This window comes from Cherax quadricarinatus, chromosome 18 (assembly GCF_038502225.1).
Source record: "Cherax quadricarinatus isolate ZL_2023a chromosome 18, ASM3850222v1, whole genome shotgun sequence".
NCBI classification, from domain to species: Eukaryota; Metazoa; Arthropoda; class Malacostraca; order Decapoda; family Parastacidae; genus Cherax; species Cherax quadricarinatus.
The window spans coordinates 15,742,424-15,768,962 of record NC_091309.1 but is presented as its reverse complement, the minus strand read 5'-3'; the positions used below and the strand labels follow the sequence as shown (position 1 = coordinate 15,768,962).

At 37.7% G+C, this 26,539-nt stretch overlaps 1 protein-coding gene across 2 annotated transcripts in view; it reads right to left on the bottom strand.

Moving 5' to 3' along the window:
* The window catches only part of LOC128689218 (eukaryotic translation initiation factor 2A), a 44,820-nt gene extending 31,158 nt beyond the window's left edge, over positions 1–13,662 (bottom strand). The window contains exons 1-4 of one of the 2 annotated variants that reach the window (XM_070086280.1): positions 13,526–13,662; positions 10,932–11,076; positions 6,814–6,932; positions 651–750 (exon numbers count right to left, since the gene is read on the bottom strand). In XM_070086280.1, coding sequence (XP_069942381.1) covers positions 651–750; positions 6,814–6,932; positions 10,932–11,076; positions 13,526–13,541 — 380 coding nt within the window. In that variant the 5' untranslated portion in view covers positions 13,542–13,662. Of the gene's footprint in view, positions 1–650; positions 751–6,813; positions 6,933–10,931; positions 11,077–13,399; positions 13,455–13,525 lie in introns of those variants that run through there. The other variant, XM_070086279.1, reaches the window with a different exon arrangement.
* Positions 13,663–26,539: the final 12,877 nt, after the last annotated feature.

Genomic DNA, 26,539 nt, shown 5'->3' with positions numbered 1-26,539 from the left:
AACACAAACTTGCTGAATTATAAACCTACCTCTTGATACCTTTTGTGCCAACCTCCCATCCATCTTGGTTTATACAACATTCTCTATCAACTTCCTTTATAAGTATTATATGCTTAATACAAGTGTCACAGTGGCTTGCAAGTTCATAAAGAAATAAAATGTATTTTGTTTTAGCACTTTCATTTTGAGCAAAGCCTATATTGCTGATATTTTGTATGTGCATGTTTCAGAGTAAACAAAATTTCACACAAAAATACATAATAGAACAGTAACGCAGTTAAAAGGCACTAATAATGTCCAGTTGCATCAACTTAAGCAACTTGATTGTTTATTAGGCAAGTGGGCTATATTGAACTTATATGAAAGCATTCCTTGAGAGCTGAGTGGGGAGATTTTTATACATTACGTAGTTATATTCTTGGAAAAAAATGTTCATGCAGTGCCTAGGGAATGACAGGTAATCAGATTTAATCCAAGAAAGGGAAGGATAGCTCTAACTCCTTAGATCAAGAGACCTTCAACCAGCATCAAGGCAACCCCTTCAAGGAAAATTATGAGAAGCAGCAGCAGCAAGTAATACAAACAAGGGGATAATTCAGCAACTAAGGAGACAATAAATCTTAAAAATATAAAAAAAAAAAAAACCTTACCAATTTACTTGACTTGGCTGGAAGAAAGATTTCAGTGGTTTCTTTCCCGTTACGTCATAAACACTCAAGTTTGGTTGCAACTGACTTTGGTCTGTTGTTTCTGAAAGGGCCAAAATGGAATTAATTCAACTATTTTGTATTTTCAACCTCTTCGAACTAAAATATGCAAAATGTATTACGAAGTGCTGAAAGCAACGAAAATTCTGCTGAAATATTATTTACATTCCTAAGATATACCTACCATCCGACTTGCAACCTGCTCGACATACGACCACTCGACTTACGACCGTGTTTTGTATGCCAAATTTCTGGGAAATTAACAATGGTTTGTGATGTACACAGTGTTTATCCTAAACCTTACAGTATAAAATACAGTACTAACAGCATAAAAAGCAATATAAAAAATGAAATACCAGAATAAAACAATAAAATAACGTCATTACAAAAATGTGATGTTGATATTCTGTAGTAAGAAACCATGCCCCGGCTGGGATTGAACCCGTGGTCAGAGAGTCTCAAAACTCCAGACCGTGGCTAGCGCGACGGTCTGGAGTTTTGAGACTCTCTGACCGCAGGTTCAATCCCGGCCGGGGTATGGTTTGTTTGCAATCGTGTCATTACGATTTCATGAGTTCTGTAGTAAGAGTCGACTTGTGTCTATTTTGACTTATGACCAGTTGGTCGGAACCAAGCTTGTAAGTCGAATGGTAGGTGTACATTACAAAGACAAGTAGATTTTGACATCTAAAGTTTTAAAGGAAAAAAAATAAAAAAATGTAAGCAGAAGTTCTTGAAAGTGTCAAGTAAAAACTATATATAAATTGCCAGAGTAACTGTAATGTCTCTGAAATGTATAGACTACTGAACATTATAAACACACAATGTAAAGCCTTTCTCTATATTTGTACAATGCTATAGTACATAAAATACTTAAATATAATAATTTTAGAAACTGAAAACATATAATATTAATGACTGACAAACAGAGAATCTGATCTTTAGTTTACAGACTAAAAATTAAGTTATGCCAATATTATCAAACTTTGTTCCAAGAATGGAAGGTTTCAAACCTGAGGCCAAGTGTGTGCTAGTCATGAGCTCTACCACTGGCTACTGTTTCTGGTAATATCTACAGGCTTTCCTATCTGGTGCTGACTACAATGGATTTCACAAATGAAACATCAATATCTGGATATCTGTACTTCAAACCATACCACGGGCGGGGATAGAACCCGTGATCAGAGTCTCAAAACTCCAGATTGTCGCGTTAGCCACTGGGCCAGCTAGCCACAATAAGATTCATTCAACTAGGTATATTTCTACACCATAGGAAGGTTAGCATGGGTGCCACTGTGACCACAAATGGAGTTTGGTCTGGAGTTTTGAGACACTGATCATGGGTTCTATCCCCACCCGTGGTATGGTTTGTTTGCAATCGTGTCATTACGATTTCATGAGTCAATTGTACTTCAAATATTTCACCGACTATGGGCTTTATGAATTTTATACATAAACAGAGGAGCTAGTAGTAGTGGTCATAAAGCACGAGCAAGACTTGCTAATGGAGACGTAATTTACTGGCCATGGAAGCAGTAGCCAAGTTTGACATCTGACGTGGTAGTAACAGTGGTAAACTGAGCAAGAATTCTGTTGGTTACGAAGGTGTTCAGTTCCTAGGAAATGAATATAAGTACTGTATAACATTCTACAAAAGGTGTTCAGTCTTAGCTTTAATCCACAATAAACAAAAATACATAAAGCATGTTGTAGGTAGTAGGTTGGTAGACAGCAACTGCACAGGGAGGTACTACCGTCCTGCCAAGCAAGTGTAAAACAGAATCCTGTAATTGTTTTACATGATGGTAGGATTGCTGGTGTTTTTTTTCTGTCTCTTAAACATGCAAGATTTCGGGTGCGTCTTGCTACTTCTACTTACACTTAGGTCACACTACACATACATGTACAAGCATATATATACACACCCCTCTGGGTTTTCTTCTATTTTCTTACTAGTTCTTGTTCTTGTTTATTTCCTCTTATCTCCATGGGGAAGTGGAACAGAATTCTTCCTCCATAAGCCATGCGTGTTGTAAGAGGCGACTAAAATGCTGGGAGCAAGGGCCTAGTAACCCCTTCTCCTGTATGAATTACTAAATTTAAAGAGAGAAACTTTTGTTTTTCTTTTTGGGCCACCCTGCCTTGGTGAGATACAGCCGGTTTAAAAAAAAAAAAAGTACATATTTGCACAGCTGAATGATTTATCTTTGGTGTAGCAAGAGCCAGTGCTTCTCTGGCACGTTTAAGCTTCATTGTCCATTCTATTTTCAATACTGAGTAAATTATGTTGTAGTATTATCTCTTTCTTCACTCCTAACTTCTTTCTTTTGTTGTGGGCAATTGTGTAGGAAGTTTTCAGGTATGAAGGCTATGTTTTAAGCAAGTCAAGATGATGAATAAGACAAAGGTAACATCCATCTTCTTTAGTGCTGAACTTTTCCCCTGTGCAGCAGTCTTTTACAGTTGAATACAATACACAAGAAGAGGATAGAAGAAATATACTTGAGCTTGTCAGTCCTTCAGCCTTGATAGATACTTGGTTCCTCAGCCTAAAACAGAGGAATGCAGTCAGACCTTATATACTGGAGCAAAGTGTGGTGTAGCAGCTGGAGGTGATATCACAGGTAAGTATGGCCTACTAGTGGAAGTAGGTCATGCTAAACTGTTTAGTAAAAAAGTTGCAGATTTTCCCTGTACCGAGATACAACAGTATACAACACCAATAAATTAATGTCTTATTCCTCAACTTGTCAGTACAGGAGGGCCCCGCTTTACAGCGCTTCGCTTTATGGTGTTTCACTAATGCAATGGTTTTCAATTACTATATCTATTCTTCATTTATCCAAACTTCCTACAATAAATATATTCACCACTCACTAAGCTATGGATGAAAATATTTTAAGGTAAGTAATGTGTGTGTGTATGTACTATATATGCATTTTTAGGCCTAGCTTTATTGATCATTTAGTATGATAGTGTAAACGTGTTATCAGGTTTTTATATGCATTTGAAAGTGAAAAAAGGCTGTTTCACTTCATAGTGATTTTCGCTTTACAGGAGTAGCCCGGAACCTAACCTGCTGTATAAGTGGGGCCCACCTGTATTTTATACTGTACCACAAATAAAGTTATTCTCCAATATGCTCTATACCGCGATTCCACGATGTTCCTTTGACATTTCGCCCACAAGCAGCTTTATCAGTCTAACACAGGCATGATGAATAACAGGACCAATGTCCTGATACTCATCATCTGATTGGGTATGAAATAATGATCCATCACTGGCTCCCAAAGAATTATCAGTGATGTACAAGTAGGGAGTCCCATTAACCCCTTCAGGGTCCAAGGCCCAAATCTGAAGTGGTGCCCCAGTGTCCAAGAATTTAAAAAAAAAAAAATGTTATTTTTTCTTATGAAATGGTAGAGAATCTTTTTGTGAAGGTAATAAAACAAAAAGTACGAAATTTGATGAAAAATTGACGAAAATATGCTCTCGCGAATTTTGATGTGTCAGCGATATTTACGAATCGGCGATTTTGCCGAATTTGACTCCCATTTTAGGCCAATTACATTATTCCAGTCAACCAAATTCTCAGCTATTTCACTAGTATTACTTCTATTCTATCGACTGAGAACAAGAAATCGCCAAGTCAACTGTTTCAACTACAAATTAAAGTGATCAGAAATTGTTAATTTGGCCAATTTAACACAAAGTTCAAAATATTTCAATTTCAAAATAGGGTCCAGAATAAACATTGTAGGTATTCCTGGAACTAAACTAACATTTCCTCTGTTCATTAGTTACGTTTTGAGGCTTTACAAATAAATTCCATTTTGATTTTTTATTCACATAATGAATTTTTATTCACACCAAAAAATAGAAGATTTACTGTTATGCAATACTGTAATAATTGTATAAATATCATCACCACACTTGTGAATGTATATTAGACCCACAAGCTGGCGTGTATTAGACGTGTGAGGTCGTTTGTTTACTCTTGAATATCGGCAAAAATTTAACATTTCTGCTACTTTGAGCTCAGTTTCAAGCCATTTCCAGTGCTAAAACCAATCAAAATTATCTCTATTTCTGTAATATGTCTTCCATTCTATCAAATGAGACCAAGAAATCGCAAATACAACTATAAAAAACATACGAAAAAACACTGCAAAGTCGGTTTTAATCGAAAAATCATGATTTCAGTTTTTTTCTCTCATTATACACAGTGTGCTGCAGGATCTGTTTTATGTGGTGCACACATACCACATAGATGTACAGTGGACCCCCGCATAACGATGGCATCACATAGCGATTATTTCGTATACCGCTTACTTTAATCGCAAAAATTTTGCCTCACATACCGCTTAAAAACCCGCTTACCGATTTTCGTCCGAGACGCGTCCAATGTGCGGCCTGAGCCACGCTCACATGTTCCGCCGGTGGCATTGTTTACCAGCCAGCCTCCGCGGTAACATCCAAGCATACAATCGGAATATTTCGTATTATTACAGTGTTTTCGGTGCTTTTTCTGGAAAATAAGTGACCATGGGCCCCAAGAAAGCTTCTAGTGCCAACCTTACAGCAATAAGGGTGAGAATTACAATAGAGATGAAGAAAAAGATCATTGATAAGTATGAAAGTGGAGTGCATGTCTCCGAGCTGGCCAGGTTGTATAATAAAACCCAATCAACCATCGCTACTATTGGTGGTACAGCTGCTGCTGCTGCTGCTGCTGCACTGTCAGCTGCTGCTGCTGCTGCACTGTCAGCTGCTGCTGCTGCTGTAGCACCGTTGTTGGTGTGGCTTATTGAGAATACCAAGAAACAATTAACCCCAGAGGATTTGCCACCCAGGATAACCCAAAAAAGTCAGTGTCATCGAAGACTGTCTAACTTATTTCCATTGGGGTCCTTAATCTTGTCTCCCAGGATGCAACCCACACAAGTCGACTAACACCCAGGTGAACAGGGAAAAATGCCTGGAACTAGTGCTCATATTGGTGAATTTAAAGCCAGCAAAGGTTGGTTTGAGAGATTTAAGAATCGTAGTGGCATACACAGTGTGATAAGGCCTGTTCTGGAAGAAAATGCCAAACAGGACCTACAGTACTCAGGAGGAAAAGGCACTCCCAGGACACAGTGTCTCATCAGTCATTGCTGCATCTTCAATAAAGGTAAGTGTCATTTATTCTTCATTTAGTAGACTAGTACATGCACAATATATACTGTGCATGTACTACTCTACTATTGTGCATGTATCCTTCTCTTTGTGTGTGGGAAAATGTATATTTCATGTAGTAAAATTTTTTTTTTCATACTTTTGGGTGTCTTGCACGGATTAATTTTATTTCCATTATTTCTTATGGGGAAAATTCATTCACATAACGATTATTTCGCATAACAATTACCCCTAAAATCGTTAACCGGGGGTCCACTGTATTCTCTCATATCTAGGCCCAAATGTACCACTCACAGTTTATCAGAGTGAGCTGAGCTCATGACGTAGATCTACGGTTTGGACCCTGAACGTAAAGCCGTAGATCTACGGGACGGACCCTGAAAGGGTTAATATCCAAATGTTGAGGCCCCAGTGATTTGACAACACAAGTTTAGGTGATGTTTACAGGTGCCTACATAGGAAACCCTGCAGAAAATTATCCATGTGTTTGCAAAATCTATTGTAGCCATCATAGTACAGCAGTAGAGTGCAAAACTAGCACATACTTGGCCTCGGGTTTGAAACCCACCCATCAATTAATGATAAAATTAAAATTAAACCTCAGCTCTTGTATGTAAAATATTTCAAGTCAAATACTTTTTACCCCCCTCTCCCACTAAGACCCAAATTTAAATTTTGACCTTGGACACAAAGGCTTTCGGTCAACAGTAATGCAGACATGGGTGCAGAGCAAGGCTTACTGTGATAACTTCACTACGTAGAGTAACTTGATAAAACTTCACAAAATAAATGTCACAATATATGACTGCTCTACATCTCTCCATTTTCTTCCTTTTTACTTTCTTCTTCAAAATTAAGTTTCATTACATATTAGGATTTCTTATCCCATCAGTAAAAGGAAGCTGCCATTAAAAGCATTGTAACTCACTGACATAAGACTCCCAGATAGCCAAGAAGCTGCCCTTAGGAGAAAAACAAATCTCCTGGGCACGTGGGTGCTTCAGAGATCCAATTCTCTGCCAAGTTGGAGCCTCAACCACAAACACCCTGCAAATATATAAAATTTTAGCTTAAAACAGCTCTCAATCTACATAAACCCATACAGATAAAGAAATGCTGAAATTGAAAATGGCTTGACAATGCACACAACAATATTTCAACCAAATAAATATTTATTCATCTGTCCAGTCATCCCTAGAAATCCACAAGGGTTGCATTCCTAAAGGTCCTGTAAAAGAAGATATTAATACAAAATTAAGTCTATATATAAAACTTCCACCAATCTCTGCAGCTTCTCTTCAGAATCTCCCAAGAGCACAGTGTCATCAGCAAAGAGCAGCTGTGACAACTCCCACTTTGTGTGTGATTCTTTATCTTTTAACTCCACGCCTCTTGCCAAGACCCTCGCATTTACTTCTCTTACAACCCCATCTATAAATATATTAAACAACCACGGTGACATCACACATCCTTGTCTAAGGCCTACTTTTACTGGGAAAAAAATTTCCCTCTTTCCTACATACTCTAACTTGAGCCTCACTATCCTCGTAAAAACTCTTCACTGCTTTCAGTAACCCACCTCCTACACCATACACTTGCAACATCTGCCACATTGCCCCCCTATCCACCCTGTCATACGCCTTTTCCAAATCCATAAATGCCACAAAGACCTCTTTAGCCTTATCTAAATACTGTTCACTTATATGTTTCACTGTAAACACCTGGTCCACACACCCCCTACCTTTCCTAAAGCCTCCTTGTTCATCTGCTATCCTACTCTCCGTCTTACTCTTAATTCTTTCAATTATAACTACCATACACTTTACCAGGTACACTTAACAGACTTATCCCCCTATAATTTTTGCACTCTCTTTTATCCCCTTTGCCTTTATACAAAGGAACTATGCATGCTCTCTGCCAATCCCTAGGTACCTTACCCTCTTCCATACATTTATTAAATAATTGCACCAACCACTCCAAAACTATATCCCCACCTGCTTTTAACATTTCTATCTTTATCCCATCAATCCCGGCTGCCTTACCCCCTTTCATTTTACCTACCGCGTCATGAACTTCCCCCACACTCACAACTGGCTCTTCCTCACTCCTACAAGATGTTATTCCTCCTTGCACGCCCTGGTAGGGTGTGCAAAAGAAGAAAATTAAAGGTGAATACAGGAAAGAGTAAGGTTATGAGGATAACAAAAAGATTAGGTGATGAAAGATTGAATATCAGATTGGAGGGAGAGAGTATGGAGGAGGTGAATGTATTCAGATATTTGGGAGTGGACGTGTCAGCGGATGGGTCTATGAAAGATGAGGTGAATCATAGAATTGATGAGGGAAAAAGAGTGAGTGGTGCACTTAGGAGTCTGTGGAGACAAAGAACTTTGTCCTTGGAGGCAAAGAGGGGAATGTATGAGAGTATAGTTTTACCAACACTCTTATATGGGTGTGAAGCGTGGGTGATGAATGTTGCAGCGAGGAGAAGGCTGGAGGCAGTGGAGATGTCATGTCTGAGGGCAATGTGTGGTGTGAATATAATGCAGAGAATTCGTAGTTTGGAAGTTAGGAGGAGGTGCGGGATTACCAAAACTGTTGTCCAGAGGGCTGAGGAAGGGTTGTTGAGGTGGTTCGGACATGTAGAGAGAATGGAGCGAAACAGAATGACTTCAAGAGTGTATCAGTCTGTAGTGGAAGGAAGGCGGGGTAGGGGTCGGCCTAGGAAGGGTTGGAGGGAGGGGGTAAAGGAGGTTTTGTGTGCGAGGGGCTTGGACTTCCAGCAGGCATGCATGAGCGTGTTTGATAAGAGTGAATGGAGACAAATGGTTTTTAATACTTGACGTGCTGTTGGAGTGTGAGCAAAGTAACATTTATGAAGGGATTCAGGGAAACCGGCAGGCCGGACTTGAGTCCTGGAGATGGGAAGTACAGTGCCTGCACTCTGAAGGAGGGGTGTTAATGTTGCAGTTTAAAAACTGTAGTGTAGAGCACCCTTCTGGCAAGACAGTGATGGAGTGAATGATGGTGAAAGTTTTTCTTTTTCGGGCCACCCTGCCTTGGTGGGAATCGGCCAGTGTGATAATAATAAAAAAAATAATAATAATATAAAACTTCATTTCAGATTTGAGTTTGTTTCAGAGAGCATACCTCTGTTATACATACATCCCTCTAAGCTTGTTAATACTAACATCTATAATAGATAAAGAAAAGAATAAGATTTAAGCATGGAAAATTTATTCAGCCAGAAAAAGATTTGATAACTAACTATATTCATTGGGTTGGTTTTCAGCAAAAACACTGGAAAATGAAAAATCCACGAATGTGGAAGTCAACAAAGTTGTAGAGACTGGGTTTCTTGAATCCATCACACACCAGGTCAATATGAATGAGGAACAATAGGTAAAACAATGGGAAGATGACCATTAATTTTTTATCTGGTGACACCAGTAGCAACATCAGAATGAGCTTTCCATTAACCCACTGACAGGTGGATTTTGTGCCTTGTAACATCATAAACTGTATAAATCAGAAATCCCCTGATTTATATATAAAAATAGGGGTAGGGTAGGGGATGTGTAGACCAAGTGTTTACATTGAAGTATACAAGTTAACAGCCTTTAAATAAGGTTAAAGAAGTTTTCATTGCATTTATGGATTTGTTAAAGGCATATGATAGGCTGGATAGGTGAGCAATGTGGCAGGTATTGCAAGTGTATGGAATAGGTGGTAAGTTACAGAAAGCAGTTAAGAGTTTTTACAAGGATAATTAGGCTCAGATTAGGGTATGTAGGAGGGGAGATTATTTTCCTGCAAAAGTAGGCTGGAGACAAACATGTCACCATCATTGTTTAACATATTTATAAATAGGGTTGTAAAAGTGAATGCTAAGGTGTTGCTGAGAGGTGTGGGATTTATATACATATGCTGAATCTCATACAAAATGGGAGATGTCACAGGTGGCATTTACTGATGACACTGCTTTTGTGAGAATCAGAAGAGAAACTGCAAAGGTTGATAAACAAATTTAGAAGAGGAGGTAAAAGAAGAAAATTAAAAGTGAATATAGGGTAACAAATGAGTTGGGTAATTAAAGACTGGATATCAGATTGGAAGGAGGGAGTATGGAGGAAGTGAATGTGTTTAGATATTTTAGAGTGGACTGGTTCATGAAAGACTAGGTGAACCATAGAACTGATGAAGGAAAAAAGGTGGGTGGTGTACTGAGGCATCTGTGGAGACAAAGAGGGGAATGTATTAAGAGTACAGTGGTACCAATGCTCTTATGTGGGAGTGAAGCATGGGTTGTTAATATTGCAGTGAAAGGCTGGAGGCAATGGAGAGGTCACGACTGAGAGTAATGTGCGGTGCAAATATTATGCTGAGAATTTGTAGCTTACAGATTAGGACGAAGTGCACGGTTACTAAAAGTATTATCCAGAGAGCTGAAGAAAGGTTGCTGAGGTGCTTTGGACATTTAGAGGATGGAGCAAAACAGGATGACTTGGAGGGTGTGTAAATTTGCAGTGGAGGGAAGGCAGGGTAGGGGTTGCATAGGAAAGGTTGAAGGGAGGGGGCAAAGGAAGTTTTGTATGTGAGAGGCTTGGATATCCAGCATGCATGAGAATGTTAATAGGAGAAAGTGGAGACTAAGTGCTTTTTGGGACTTGACAAGCTGCTGGAGTGTGAACAAGGTAACATTTATGAAGAGAGTGAATGGTGAAAGTGTTTCTTCTTTTTCAAGTTGCCCTACCTTGGTGGGAGATGGCTGGTGTGTTAAAAAGAAAATAGTGAAGTGAATAGTAAATACTGTACCTGAAACTAGGAATATAAATAACATGGAGCATAGACTTGATAAGCCCTAATTAGGGAGAAACTTTAATTAGAAAGTGATAATTTAAAGCCTTTTATTTGTCAAAACAAAATCAATAAAATATTGTACTTAGTCTAAATACCACTTTCAGCATTTTATGACAAGCTGTATATTAAAAGAATACAAATTTGAAGTGTAAAAACAAAACTTGTAAATAAAATTCTAACACTTACTGGCCATCTGCAATCCAAGCAAATCTCTTCCCATCTTTCGAAAAGACAAATGTCTTAACTTTCCCCTCAAAACCTTCAAAATTTGTAGAATTTTTACCAAAGTTTTGGGGACCATCAGTAAACTTTACCCCCTCAGGGGTGTGAACTGCAAAGCAAAATAAGTCCTCAATTAATACAATTTATGAGCAAATACACATTCATGTTTCTGCTCGTGAAAAACACTGATAAAACAAAGTAGGGAAAGCAAAGACCCCAAATCATGACCTGTCCTCTTAATTGCAACACTGGTTTTAAAGTACTATATAGAATATTAACTCGAGCCAATTTCTCTACATGTGTAATTTTAAGTTAGCATCAGCCATCAAAGTGACAAAGAACACCATCTTCACCATCCCTAGTAATGGGTGCCAGCTAACATTACCTGTTGGGGCAAAGAAAAATCAAAGGTTCCTTCCTTTTAGGGGTAATGGGTACAGGTGAGAAATCATCACAACACATGATACACAGTTCCTTAAAACAGAAACATTCATATAAATCATGAATTTTACACCCACATTTTTGCATGTTTGCATTCAGCCAGGCATGTGACATAACACTATACTGAATAATTAGCTCAAGATGTGATGTGCACGCAAAATAAATGTACTACTGTACTGTACTTTTGCTAATACAAAATCTTCAAAAATAACAATAAGATTTTGTTTGGATTTTAACCTGAAGGGTTAGCCACCCAGGCTTAGACATCAAGGACTTATTTCCACTGGGATCATTTAATAATGTCCCCAGGATGCAGCACAACTTGACTAACACCCAAGTACCTGCTTACTGCTAGATGAACAGGGGCAGCAGGTATAAGGAAACATGCCCAACATTTCACCCATGCTGGAGACTGATCCCAGTCCCTGCATGCGAGCCGAGGACAGTATCAACCAAGCGAAGCCCCCCAAAAAATTTACTTGTTACTGATGACAATACAGCCTCTCCTCATTTAGCGACGTACTCATTTACCAACCGCTCGGAGTTACAACCAGCTCTCCAACCAGTATGCAAACCTAAATAATGTATATTAGAGCTGATTTCCTCTATTCTGTTTATTATGGTATATGGTACACAACTGTATAAACTGTTAAGAATATACTAGAAATGTAATAAATGGTGCAAAGGTGGTATTAAAAAAATATCTAAAGATGGTTGACACAAACCCACTATCAGCATAATATGCTTCTAGCTTAATGACCAATTCACTTACTGACCTACTCTTGTGATTGTGATGAATGGTTTTGAAACCAACAAGCTGAAGAATTGAGACACTTACGCAACAATAAAGATTCCCACATGTTGCATAAGTGTCTCAATTCTTCGATCTACTCTGAGGAGCAGAACCCCATCGTTAAAAGTGAGGAGAGGCTGTACTAGAAAGCTACAGGAGGTTTGGCCTCATATCAAAAAGTAACAGAAGTCTTACGGTTATGCTTCAACTTCATATAAGGTATCCTTGGTTAGACAACCTTTAGATTATGCTGCTAAGTTCTGGTCTCATTATTACTGAATAAATGCACTGGAAAATATGCAGGGAAGGATGACAAAGTTAATGATAAGTATCAGAAATTTTTCATATGAAAATAGATACTGAAGTGTACAAATGGAAAACAGGAATAAAGGGGATATAAATAACATGCTGAAAGAATCAAACCAGAACAAATGTAGTGATATTATCAGGGGCCTGGGGAGGTTATGCACCTCCTGGGGAAGTTATTAGGGGCCTGGGGAGGTTATGCACCTCCTGGGGAAGTTATTAGGGGCCTGGGGAGGTTATGCACCTCCTGGGGAAGTTATTAGGGGCCTGGGGAGGTTATACAGGGCAATAGAATTTTAGTGGAGTGGCACAAACTCCCAAGTGATGATAGTTTATTTAGGTATAGGTACATAAGTACAATTATCATACATAGTTTAACATGTGTAAATTACGTAGGATAACCCACAGAAAAGTCAAAGTAGCTTATTTTCCCATGTAATGTCACTAAGTTAGGAACTTTGGGCAGTATTAAATATAGGTTGGGCGAGAACACGAGCGTGAGAGTTGGACCTGCCTAACATGGGCCAGTAGGCCAGGTGCTAAATTCCTTCATTCTGTGTTATTCCGTGATGTATAGAGGTCTATATACTGCAGAAACCTAATAAGTTTATTCAAGCACAGGTACACATAAGTACAAGTGTCATCCATAGCATAAATTATCTAAGATAACCCAAAAAAGAAGTCAGACAAAGTGACATTTCGAAGCCAGATGGACAATACCATTCCGCCCAGGAGTCGCACAACCCAGCTACAGGACAGTCACTTACAACTTCTAGGGTCCAGTACATTTAAAAAATTACCAGTACACATGTAAATAAACACTTCCACAATAACTAAATCTCCAATGACCATGCTATTTCCTTCCATACCTCGAAACTAAAAGGACACTAACATATGCTCCAGCGCCATTTCCTCAGACCCGCAGCACACATCCCCTCCTCCAACCACCTGGGATCACAGGCTCGAACCTCCGTCAACAAACCACGCGATTAAATCAAGAAAAAAGCCACAATAATACCTGCAAAGTGTGTCATAATGTTGATGGGACTGACACCATGCCGCACACAACGCTAAAGACCTCTGGCAGAGACCGGACCAGCCAATCACAACACACCTCTCCCGAGGAAGAGACAGAGACAGCCAATTGCAACGCAGCTCCCTTCAGGAAGCCCAGCCAATCAGAAGAGAGTTTTCCGCAGGCTTCTACAGGGAGGCGCTGTATAAATATTTACAATTATTGGGACTGATGTTGCATTTAAAATTATAATTCTGGTTCACTTCGGGAGGGGAAAAACTTATAATAATGCTGCATGCATCAGAAAAATGATTAAGTTGCGTAATTGCTACATTTACTATAATGATTCCTTCATATTATAAGTAAGTTATAATTTAGTAGGATAAGCACAATTATTATTATTATTATAATCAAAAAAGAAGCGCTAAGCCACAAGGACTATACAGCAGGATAAGCACAAGAAACAAGAAAGTAAGAACCTAAGTAAGCACGCAAGTATGTAAATTAATAAGCAAGTAAGCTAGCAAGCAAGTTAACAAGCAAGCAAGTTAGCAATTAGAAAGCAAGTTAACAAGTAAGTTAGCAAGTAAATTAGGATGTAAGTTAGCAGGTTAACAAGCAAGTTAGCATTCACTTCTGCCATACTTCCTCCCTTCAATCTGATACCCAATTTTCCTTTACCCAGCTTGTTTGATACTCTCATCACTTTACTCTTATCTATGTTCACTTTCAACTTTCTTCCTTTATACACCCTCCCAAACTCGTCCACTAATCTTTGCAACTTCTCTCCGGAATCTCCAAAAAGCACAGTATCATCACCAAAAAGTTACTGCGCCAACTCCCATTTTGTATTTGATTCCTTATAATTCAATCCCACCCCTCTCCCTAACGCCCTAGCATTTACTTCTTTTGCAACCCCATCTATAAATGTTAACCATGGTGACATTACACATCCTGTCTAAGACCTACTTTTACCGAGAAGTAGTCTCCCTCTCTCTTACACACCCTAACCTGAGCCTCACTATCCCAATAAAAGCTTTATATAGCATTAGCAACTTATCACCTATTCCATACACTTGCAAAATCTGCCACATTGCTCCCCTATCATATGCCTATCCTGAATCCATAAAAACAACGAAAACTTCCCTACCTTTATCTAAATATTGTTCACTCATATGATTTAATGTAAACACTTGATCTACACATCCCCTACCCATTTTAAAGCCTTCTTGTTCATCTGCGATCCTGCTCTCTGTCTTACCTTTAATTCCTTCAATAATAATCATACCATACACTTCACTTGGTATACTCATTAGGCTTATTCCCCTATAATATTTATACTCTCTTTTGTTCCCTTCCCTTTAAATAAAGGAACTATGCATGCTCTCTGCCAATTCCTAGGTAGCTTCTCCTCTTTCATGCATTTATTGAACAAAAGTACCAACCACTCCAAAACTATATCCCTACCTGTTTTTAACATTTCTATTATGATCCCATCAGTTCCAGCTGCTTTACACCCTTTCATTCTACCTAATGCCTCACGAACCTCCCCCATACTCACATCTAGCTTTTCTCCACCTCTAAAAGATGTTATACCTCCCTGGCGAATGCATGAAATCACTACCTGTCTCTCTTCATCAGTATTTAAGAGTTCCTCAAAATATTCCCACCATCTTCACAGTACCTCAAACTCACTCCCCATCTACTAACTCCCCTATTCTGTGTTTAACGGTCAAGTCCACTTGCACCCTAGGCTTTCTTAACCTATTTATGTCACTCAAATTTTTTTTTATTATTCTCAGCAAAATTTGTTGAGAGTGCCTCACCCACTCTATCACTTGCTCTCCTTTTGCACTCCATTACCACTCTCTTCACTTTTTTTTTACTCTCCATATACTCCACCCTTATATCACTTCAGTTTTGTAAAAACCTCTCAAAAAAAACTTTTTCTCCCTCATCACATCCTTTACCTCATCATTCCACCAGCCACTCCTCTGTCCTCCTGCACCCACCCTCCAATAGCCACAAACTTCTGCTCCGCATTCTAACTGCATTTTTAAAACTCTCCCACTCCCTCTTCAACCCCTGCGCTACCTATATCTCAATAGCCCGCCCCACACCATGGGTATGGTTTGGCTACCACCCATACCATGGGTATGGTTTGGCTACCACCCATACCATAGTTATAGTATGGCTACACCCACACCATGGGTATTGTGTGACTATCACCCATACCATAATTATGGTATGGCTACACCCACACCATGGGTATTGTGTGACTATCACCCGTACCATGGGTATATTATGGCTACACCCACACCATGGGTATGGTGTGACTATCACCCATACCATAGTTATGGTGTGGCTACACCCACACCATGACCTTTTATTAATATATCTGTCTAGCCATGACTTTTTATTAAAATATCTGGTTAGCCATGACCTTTTATTAATAAATCTGGCAAGCCATGGCCTTTTATTAATATATCTGGCTGGCCATGACCTTTAATTAATATATCTGGCTAGCCATGGCCTTTTATTAATATATCTGGCTAGCCATGACCTTTTATTAATATATCTGGCTAGCCATGACCTTTAATTAATATATCTGGCTAGCCATGACCTTTTATTAATATATCTGGCTAGCCATGACCTTTTATTAATATATCTGGCTAGCCATGACCTTTAATTAATATATCTGGCTAGCCATGACCTTTTATTAATATATCTAGCTAGCCATGACCTTTTATTAATATATCTGGCTAGCCATGACCTTTAATTAATATATCTGGCTAGCCATGACCTTTTATTAATATATCTGGCTAGCCATGACCTTTTATTAATATATCTGGCTAGCCATGACCTTTTATTAATATATCTGGCTAGCCATGACCTTTTATTAATATATCTGGCTAGCCATGACCTTTTATTAATATATCTGGCTAGCCATGACCTTTTATTAATATATCTGGCTAGCCATGACCTTTTATTAATATACCTTTCATTATTCATCTCTCTGGCAAGCCATGACCTTTTCCTGAGCATCTCTTTGGCTAGCCATGACGTTTTATTGATCATGTATCTGACAAGTCATGACCTTTTATAGCACACTTTTCGAACAGTTATGATCTCTGATAACACATCTCTCCGTCAGAGACTTGGTCCAGAATGCTGGACGGAGGATTAAGCCTCCAGCTCGCTACTTGGAGGGGTCCTGCCCGAGGAACTAGACGTATCCTCAATTACAGGACTTGAATTTCATCCCGTGTCTTCCAGGTGTCATTTGACCCCCGACTTGTTTGTTTGTTGACGATAATGTTATTGTTATTGCCAAGGGGATGGTAATGTTTGGGTGTAGCCAAGGACCTAAACACGTACGTGTCCCTCACACCAGCTGGACAGACTGTGCATTAACATCAATAAAACGAGCCCCGAGAAGTGTAAATATTTCAGGACGACCTTCAGCTGCTGAAGGTGCCTTTGCTGGAGCCTCCGAACATAAGTAACGTTGTAGTATATCTTGCCGATTTCTTGTCGGTCTGAAAACAAAAGCTCACAACTACGTGCACTAATATATTTACTGTAGGAAGACTTAAAAGCAGTCTCACCTATTAATGTTGATAGGCAGGTCTAGCCTATTTCTGGATTATATCGGCTTTTGTTCCCCCATGGATGACTTCTCTCTTAATTAAATAATGTTTCCTGACGGCATTGAAATGCGAAATTAAAGAACAATGGTGAAAGAATGTGACTTCTTGTATTGTAAACGTAAGAGTGATGTGGATTATTCTGTTCTTGTGTTGATTTTTATTGTTATATTGTTAATGGTAGACTGTAACTTACGTCAAGTGACAAGGACCCAATGGAAATAAGTCACATTGTTTAATATTAATAAATTGTTCTCGGTTAAATCTATATAATGTACTATTTTTATGCACCTATAACATCTATGTTCCCTTAAATAAATGCTCATTTGCTTATTCAAAGTAGCTCGTGGTCTGGTAGGCAAAGCTGTCGCTTCACACGCTGAGGGTCCGGGTTCGATTACCAGCAAGAGCGAAAACATTGGGCATGTTTCCTTACACCTGTTGTCCCTGTTCACCCATCAGTAAAAATGGGTACCTGGGTGTTAGTCGAATAGTGTGGGTAGCATCCTGGGACAAAACTGACCTAATTTGCTCGAAATGCTCTGCATGACAAGTGGCTTTCTATATAGTAGCATATTATTGATGTCAGCTAGACCTGTAGACATGTAGAAATAAAAATATATTATTATTATTATTATTATTATTATTATTATTATTATTATTATTATTATTATTATTATTATTATTATTATTATAAACGGAGACTACGGGACTTCATTCAGACTTTTAAGTCTTGAAGAAATTAAAACATAAAAAAAAAAATTGAAGTTCACAATGCATCATAAATCGAAACAATGTAATGGAACTTCGAGGCAAGAGATACAACATGAATGTATGCTAAGGTTTTCTTGAGAAAAAAAATAAAAACTGTAGCAGAATGACACAAACTCTTCTTGAAACTCACGAAATCGTAATAACACGATTGCAAACAAACCGCTGAATGGGTGGGTTTTGAGCCCATGGCGAGTGAGCGGTAAAACTCTAGGCCAGCGCACTGGCCTGGAGTTTATACCACTCACTCGCCACAGGTTCAACCCCGATCCGTTCCGTGGTTTCTCATGAACCAGCTGGACAAGCTATTTTACAAGCATAAGATTTAGCTAGATACTATGCTGGGGCAAACCGAAATCAAGTGATGACTGATGCTGGCTCAGCAGTTACATCAGGACGAGTGGCAGAAACAGAGCAGTGTTAGCTGTGGTAGTCACAGCAGTGGTCACCTGCACCACAGTACCCAGCAGTAGAACTGGTGGTAACTCGAGAACACACCACTGTAGTTCCTGTGGCACGAACAATACCATTCACTTGTATCTTTCCTGTAAATTCCATTCCTTATTTTTTTTTTTCAATACCGTACCAGTCATTAATATTTTCTGTTTAATAGTGGTTTTTACCCATATATCTTAAATTATTATAATTATGCTCATGAGGATGCACTAAATCCTCATGAGTCATACAACAACCGGGACACTGAAAGTTATTTAGATTTGATTAAGTGGGAGAGAGTGGTGCCATTGTTTTAGATCCAGAGGCCTTCGCCAGCCTCAAGGCACAGGCCTAGTAGAGGCCAGCAGAGTGGCGGGGCCAGGAGCACAGACTCGACCCCTGCAACCAGAAATAGATGAGTTCTCCCTACCTTGATGGGCCCATGCATGTAGAAACTAATGATAACCCCCTTTCTAACTAGAATACTAACCCTTTCTAACTAGAATACTAACCCTTTCTAACTAGAATACTAACCCTTTCTAACTAGAATACTAACCCTTTCTAACTAGAATACTAACCCTTTCTAACTAGAATACTAACCCTTTCTAACTAGAATACTAACCCTTTCTAACTAGAATACTAACCCTTTCTAACTAGAATACTAACCCTTTCTAACTAGAATACTAACCCTTTCTAACTAGAATACTAACCCTTTCTAACTAGAATACTAACCCTTTCTAACTAGAATACTAACCCTTTCTAACTAGAATACTAACCCTTTCTAACTAGAATACTAACCCTTTCTAACTAGAATACTAACCCTTTCTAACTAGAATACTAACCCTTTCTAACTAGAATACTAACCCTTTCTAACTAGAATACTAACCCTTTCTAACTAGAATACTAACCCTTTCTAACTAGAATACTAACCCTTTCTAACTAGAATACTAACCCTTTCTAACTAGAATACTAACCCTTTCTAACTAGAATACTAACCCTTTCTAACTAGAATACTAACCCTTTCTAACTAGAATACTAACCCTTTTCAACTAGAATACTAACCCTTTCTAACTAGAATACTAACCTTTTCTAACTAGAATACTAACCTTTTCTAACTAGAATACTAACCCTTTTCAACTAGAATACTAACCCTTTCTAACTAGAATACTAACCCTTTCTAACTAGAATACTAACCCTTTCTAACTAGAATACTAACCCTTTCTAACTAGAATACTAACCCTTTCTAACTAGAATACTAACCCTTTCTAACTAGAATACTAACCCTTTCTAACTAGAATACTAACCCTTTCTAACTAGAATACTAACCCTTTCTAACTAGAATACTAACCCTTTCTAACTAGAATACTAACCCTTTCTAACTAGAATACTAACCCTTTCTAACTAGAATACTAACCCTTTCTAACTAGAATACTAACCCTTTTCAACTAGAATACTAACCCTTTCTAACTAGAATACTAACCCTTTCTAACTAGAATACTAACCTTTTCTAACTAGAATACTAACCTTTTCTAACTAGAATACTAACCCTTTTCAACTAGAATACTAACCCTTTCTAACTAGAATACTAACCCTTTCTAACTAGAATACTAACCCTTTCTAACTAGAATACTAACCCTTTCTAACTAGAATACTAACCCTTTCTAACTAGAATACTAACCCTTTCTAACTAGAATACTAACCCTTTCTAACTAGAATACTAACCCTTTCTAACTAGAATACTAACCCTTTCTAACTAGAATACTAACCCTTTCTAACTAGAATACTAACCCTTTCTAACTAGAATACTAACCCTTTCTAACTAGAATACTAACCCTTTCTAACTAGAATACTAACCCTTTTCAACTAGAATACTAACCCTTTCTAACTAGAATACTAACCCTTTCTAACTAGAATACTAACCTTTTCTAACTAGAATACTAACCTTTTCTAACTAGAATACTAACCCTTTTCAACTAGAATACTAACCCTTTCTAACTAGAATACTAACCCTTTCTAACTAGAATACTAACCCTTTCTAACTAGAATACTAACCCTTTCTAACTAGAATACTAACCCTTTTCAACTAGAATACTAACCCTTTCTAACTAGAATACTAACCCTTTCTAACTAGAATACTAACCCTTTCTAACTAGAATACTAACCCTTTCTAACTAGAATACTAACCTTTTCTAATTAGAATACTAACCCTTTCTAACTAGAATACTAACCCTTTCTAACTAGAATACTAACTGTAACACTAAAATACTAGCTATAATACTGAAGCATAATACTAACTATAATACAAACCTTAATGCTAACAATTGCCTAATTACAGTCCTTGAAGACGGCATAAAGGTCACGCGGTCGAAAATATCTACGAGGCCCCTCGCCAATACCTCAGCATTCCCTCACCTGGGGATTGGATTTGATGCGAGGAAAAAAAGGGGGAGAGGGGGGGGGAGCCCTTTACCAGCATTAAGGCATCCCCTCCCTTGAAGGGAGCTTGTTAGGTCCTCTTGAAGACACTACCCAGGCTTCAGTTTCCAGCATATCTGAAATACTTGAAAAAAGTCTTGAAGTCCTATCAAGGTTTCAAGTCTATCGACTGCACCAGGGTTCTCGTTAAGGCATATATATATATATATATATATATATATATATATATATATATATATATATATATATAAATATATATATATATATATATATATATATATATATATATATATATATATATATATATATATATATATATATATATATATATATATATATATATATATATATATGTCCACACACACACAAACACACATCTTCCAGCTCCTTCCAGCAGATACTACTTCCACTAGTGGACCCCGCCCACATGTGACCACGTCTACAACTGCTGCATCAGGCTGTCTTCAACTGGCACCAATATAAAAGGCAACAGTCACATATCTGTGTTAGATTGGCTAAGCTCCCTGGCTGGGGAAAAACGCCTCAAAGATACCAAGTGTCGCCCATGTGTCTTATTCATCCACTAACAGATGTTAAGTACCTTTGCCCTGTAGATGTTAACACATGTTGGTTGGGTGGTTAACGGAGTTTAAAGTATATATTGACCGTGTGAGGACCATTAAGGCTGGACGTGACCTTTTCAACATCAAACAAGAATACTTTAATTCCTAAAATATAAATTAGATCAAACTTTCAGCGAGCGCGCGCACACAACATTCATCACCCATGTTTTACCAACGCTCTTATATGGGTGTGAAGCGTGGGTGATGAATGTTGCAGCGAGGAGAAGGCTGGAGGCAGTGGAGATGTCATGTCTGAGAGCAATGTGTGGTGTGAATATAATGCAGAGAATTCGTAGTTTGGAAGTTAGGAGGAGGTGGGGGATTACCAAAACTGTTGTCCAGAGGGCTGAGGAAGGGTTGTTGAGGTGGTTCGGTGGAAGGAAGGCGGGGTAGGGGTCGGCCTAGGAAAGGTTGGAGGGAGGGGGTAAAGGAGGTTTTGTGTGCGAGGGGCTTGGACTTCCAGCAGGCATGCGTGAGCGTGTTTGATAGGAGTGAATGGAGACAAATGGTTTTTAATACTTGACGTGCTGTTGGAGTGTGAGCAAAGTAACATTTATGAAGGGGTTCAGGGAAACCGGCAGGCCGGACTTGAGTCCTGGAGATGGGAAGTACAGTGCCTGCACTGTGAAGGAGGGGTGTTAATGTTGCAGTTTAAAAACTGTAGTGTAAAGCACCCTTCTGGCAAGACAGTGATGGAGTGAATGATGGTGAAAGTTTTTCTTTTTCGGGCCACCCTGCCTTGGTGGGAATCGGCCAGTGTGATATATATATATATATATATATATATATATATATATATATATATATATATATATATATCGTGCCGAATAGGTAAAACTTGCGATTTTTGCCTTAAATAGCAACGCTCTTCTTGCCGAATAAGGCAAGCAAAAATTGTGTATGTAATAATTTCGCAAAAATCATTCTGAACCTAACGCAAACAAAATATTTCTTTGTGTTTATTATTAAATTGCTGTAAACTTATCTAAAATATATTTAGTTGGTTTAGGCTACATTAAATTGCGTTTGTTATAAGGTTAGGTAAGTTTTCTAAAGTTCTTTTGGTAGAAAATTATTAATTTTTACATAAACGTAAATGAAAAAATATATCTTTAAACGTATAAGATAAAATTTTAGAAAGGACTTAATTTTGAATGAGTTCTTGCTAATTGACCAGTTTTACCTATTCGGCACGACATATATATATATATATATGCTGAGAGAAATACACTTCTCTGGGTATGTATGTATGCAGCGATGTGTGTTATGATCGTCCTTCTTCTGGTAATAACACCCACATGTCCCACTATTTACCAAACACTGTCATTAACCCTAACTCACTTCCATATAACAGCTGCAAATTAGACTTCAAATTATTATTAGATATAATACTCACTAAAATGCATTTTCTTATCAGTTATTGTACTTTAGTCTTTGCTTAAATGGTCCAGATACCGAGGTGCGTGTTCTTCAGTGATGGCAATAGCATAACCTGTATATTATATCCAGGTTGTAGTATTGTACCAGTGTAATAATGTACCAGTATAATAATGTACCAGTGTAATAATGTACCAGTATAATAATGTACCAGTGTAATAATGTACCAGTGTAATAATGTACCAGTGTAATAATGTACCAGTATAATAATGTACCAGTGTAATAATGTACCAGTATAATAATGTACCAGTGTAATAATGTACCAGTATAATAATGTACCAGTGTAATAATGTACCAGTATAATAATGTACCAGTGTAATAATGTACCAGTGTAATAATGTACCAGTGTAATAATGTACCAGTATAATAATGTACCAGTGTAATAATGTACCAGTATAATAATGTACCAGTGTAATAATGTACCAGTGTAATAATGTACCAGTATAATAATGTACCAGTGTAATAATGTACCAGTGTAATAATGTACCAGTGTAATAATGTACCAGTATAATAATGTACCAGTGTAATAATGTACCAGTATAATAATGTACCAGTGTAATAATGTACCAGTGTAATAATGTACCAGTGTAATAATGTACCAGTGTAATAATGTACCAGTATAATAATGTACCAGTGTAATAATGTACCAGTGTAATAATGTACCAGTGTAATAATGTACCAGTGTAATAATGTACCAGTGTAATAATGTACCAGTATAATAATGTACCAGTGTAATAATGTACCAGTATAATAATGTACCAGTGTAATAATGTACCAGTGTAATAACGTACCAGTGTAATAATGTACCAGTGTAATAATGTACCAGTATAATAATGTACCAGTGTAATAATGTACCAGTATAATAATGTACCAGTGTAATAATGTACCAGTGTAATAATGTACCAGTATAATAATGTACCAGTGTAATAATGTACCAGTGTAATAATGTACCAGTATAATAATGTACCAGTGTAATAATGTACCAGTGTAATAATGTACCAGTATAATAATGTACCAGTGTAATAATGTACCAGTGTAATAATGTACCAGTGTAATAATGTACCAGTGTAATAATGTACCAGTATAATAATGTACCAGTGTAATAATGTACCAGTATAATAATGTACCAGTGTAATAATGTACCAGTGTAATAATGTACCAGTATAATAATGTACCAGTGTAATAATGTACCAGTGTAATAATGTACCAGTGTAATAATGTACCAGTGTAATAATGTACCAGTGTAATAATGTACCAGTGTAATAATGTACCAGTGTAATAATGTACCAGTGTAATAATGTACCAGTGTAATAATGTACCAGTGTAATAATGTACCAGTATAATAATGTACCAGTGTAATAATGTACCAGTATAATAATGTACCAGTGTAATAATGTACCAGTGTAATAATGTACCAGTATAATAATGTACCAGTGTAATAATGTACCAGTGTAATAATGTACCAGTGTAATAATGTACCAGTGTAATAATGTACCAGTGTAATAATGTACCAGTGTAATAATGTACCAGTGTAATAATGTACCAGTGTAATAATGTACCAGTATAATAATGTACCAGTGTAATAATGTACCAGTGTAATAATGTACCAGTGTAATAATGTACCAGTATAATAATGTACCAGTGTAATAATGTACCAGTGTAATAATGTACCAGTGTAATAATGTACCAGTATAATAATGTACCAGTGTAATAATGTACCAGTGTAATAATGTACCAGTGTAATAATGTACCAGTATAATAATGTACCAGTGTAATAATGTACCAGTGTAATAATGTACCAGTATAATAATGTACCAGTATAATAATGTACCAGTGTAATAATGTACCAGTGTAATAATGTACCAGTGTAATAATGTACCAGTGTAATAATGTACCAGTGTAATAATGTACCAGTGTAATAATGTACCAGTTTAATAATGTACCAGTGTAATAATGTACCAGTGTAATAATGTACCAGTGTAATAATGTACCAGTGTAATAATGTACCAGTGTAATAATGTACCAGTGTAATAATGTATGTACCAGTACCAGTGTAATAATGTACCAGTGTAATAATGTACCAGTGTAATAATGTACCAGTGATTGAAACGATCATATTCTGCCTTTGATAAGGTATCGATAGTCATTTATATTAGTTTCTAGTATATAATGAACTTGATCATCAGGGGATTAACCCGAAAGTCTTTACTGTCACCCACAATTTGTTTATATTGCATCCAGCTCAATAGTCTCTAATAATTTACTTAATTGAATTTTTCGGCTTTTTTTTTGTGTGTGTTTATAAGTGCTGTTTTACAGATTCAGGTAATTTTACCAATATCGGAGTTCCTTGATAGTTGTATAGGTAATAATATCTAAGTTTCCCAGTCTGAGCGACAGTTCCTCCAGCTCGCTGCGGGAGCTGAGATGTTACAAGATATAGTCACAGGAATGACAGTCTCACCAACGTTCAGGTGGATGGCCAATGCTTCTGAAAATCAGCCTCTTAGGTGGCACTGATGATGAGCTCTAGATGCAAGGAACTAGACCTGTCTACCCCTTCCTTCAATCAAGCTTAATTGCCTCTCATATTCCTCAGGCGCTGTATAAGTCCTCCGTATTTAGCGCTTCCTCTGTAATAATAATGATAGGCCTGTCAATCGTAAACTAGTCACACATTCTGTACATGTTAACTCAGGCAGGAACTTCAGTCCTCGCTGCACTTCACACTTCATAAAGGTTTTTATTAACCCTATATGATTTAAAAGTAACTTTTACTGCTATTAGAATTGTATTTCATAAAAGTAACTGCATAGATCACTCTACCTGTGCAGTAACATACTGGAGAGGTGAGATTTAGTTCCATACTTAGGTATTTATCACAGCCTTAGAAGGCATAGACAACCCAGAAAATGGGAGCTAAGTGGGAAAGAAGGTGCCATCAAGGCACCTTCATAGTTGACTCACCATCACGTGGAAGATTTCAAGACAAACTCGTAGCTAATATGACCACACAACCAGTGAATAAATTACCATCCCGTGTGACACTGGTGGAGATGTTGAGTAAACACAGCTCTTGCTCTCACCTTATGTGTCACATAGCTCACTCAGGGCTTGACGAGGACCTAATAATATCTTTATTTACTACAAGTATACAGTCCTAGCTGACATCAGTGACATACTACTATATACAAAGCCGCTTGTTATGCTGAGCATTTCGGGCAAATTAGGTAAATTTTGTCCTAGGATGCGACCCACACCAGTCGATTAACACCCAGGTACCCATTGATGGGAAACATAAACAAACGGTGTAAGGAAACACGCCGAATGTTTCTACCCTCGCCGAGAATCGAACCCGGATCCTCGCTGTGTGAAGCGTGAGCTTTATTCATCAGGCCACGGGGCACCGTGGTGACGAAAGTCCTTCTATAGGTCTATTAGGTCAACGTATTTCCAGCTTTAACCTTGTTAGGTGTTCTGCATAAATGTAATTCATTTTTTTTAAATTACGTACTGTATCGTGTGGAAATAAAGTATTTATTTATTTATTTATTTCTTCGTTCATTTATTTTTTAAATAATAACTATTGTGGAAAATTGCATTTATCTGGATGCAATTCATAAGGTACATACCAGTAAATGGTAACACAGATAATTATTATTTATCAA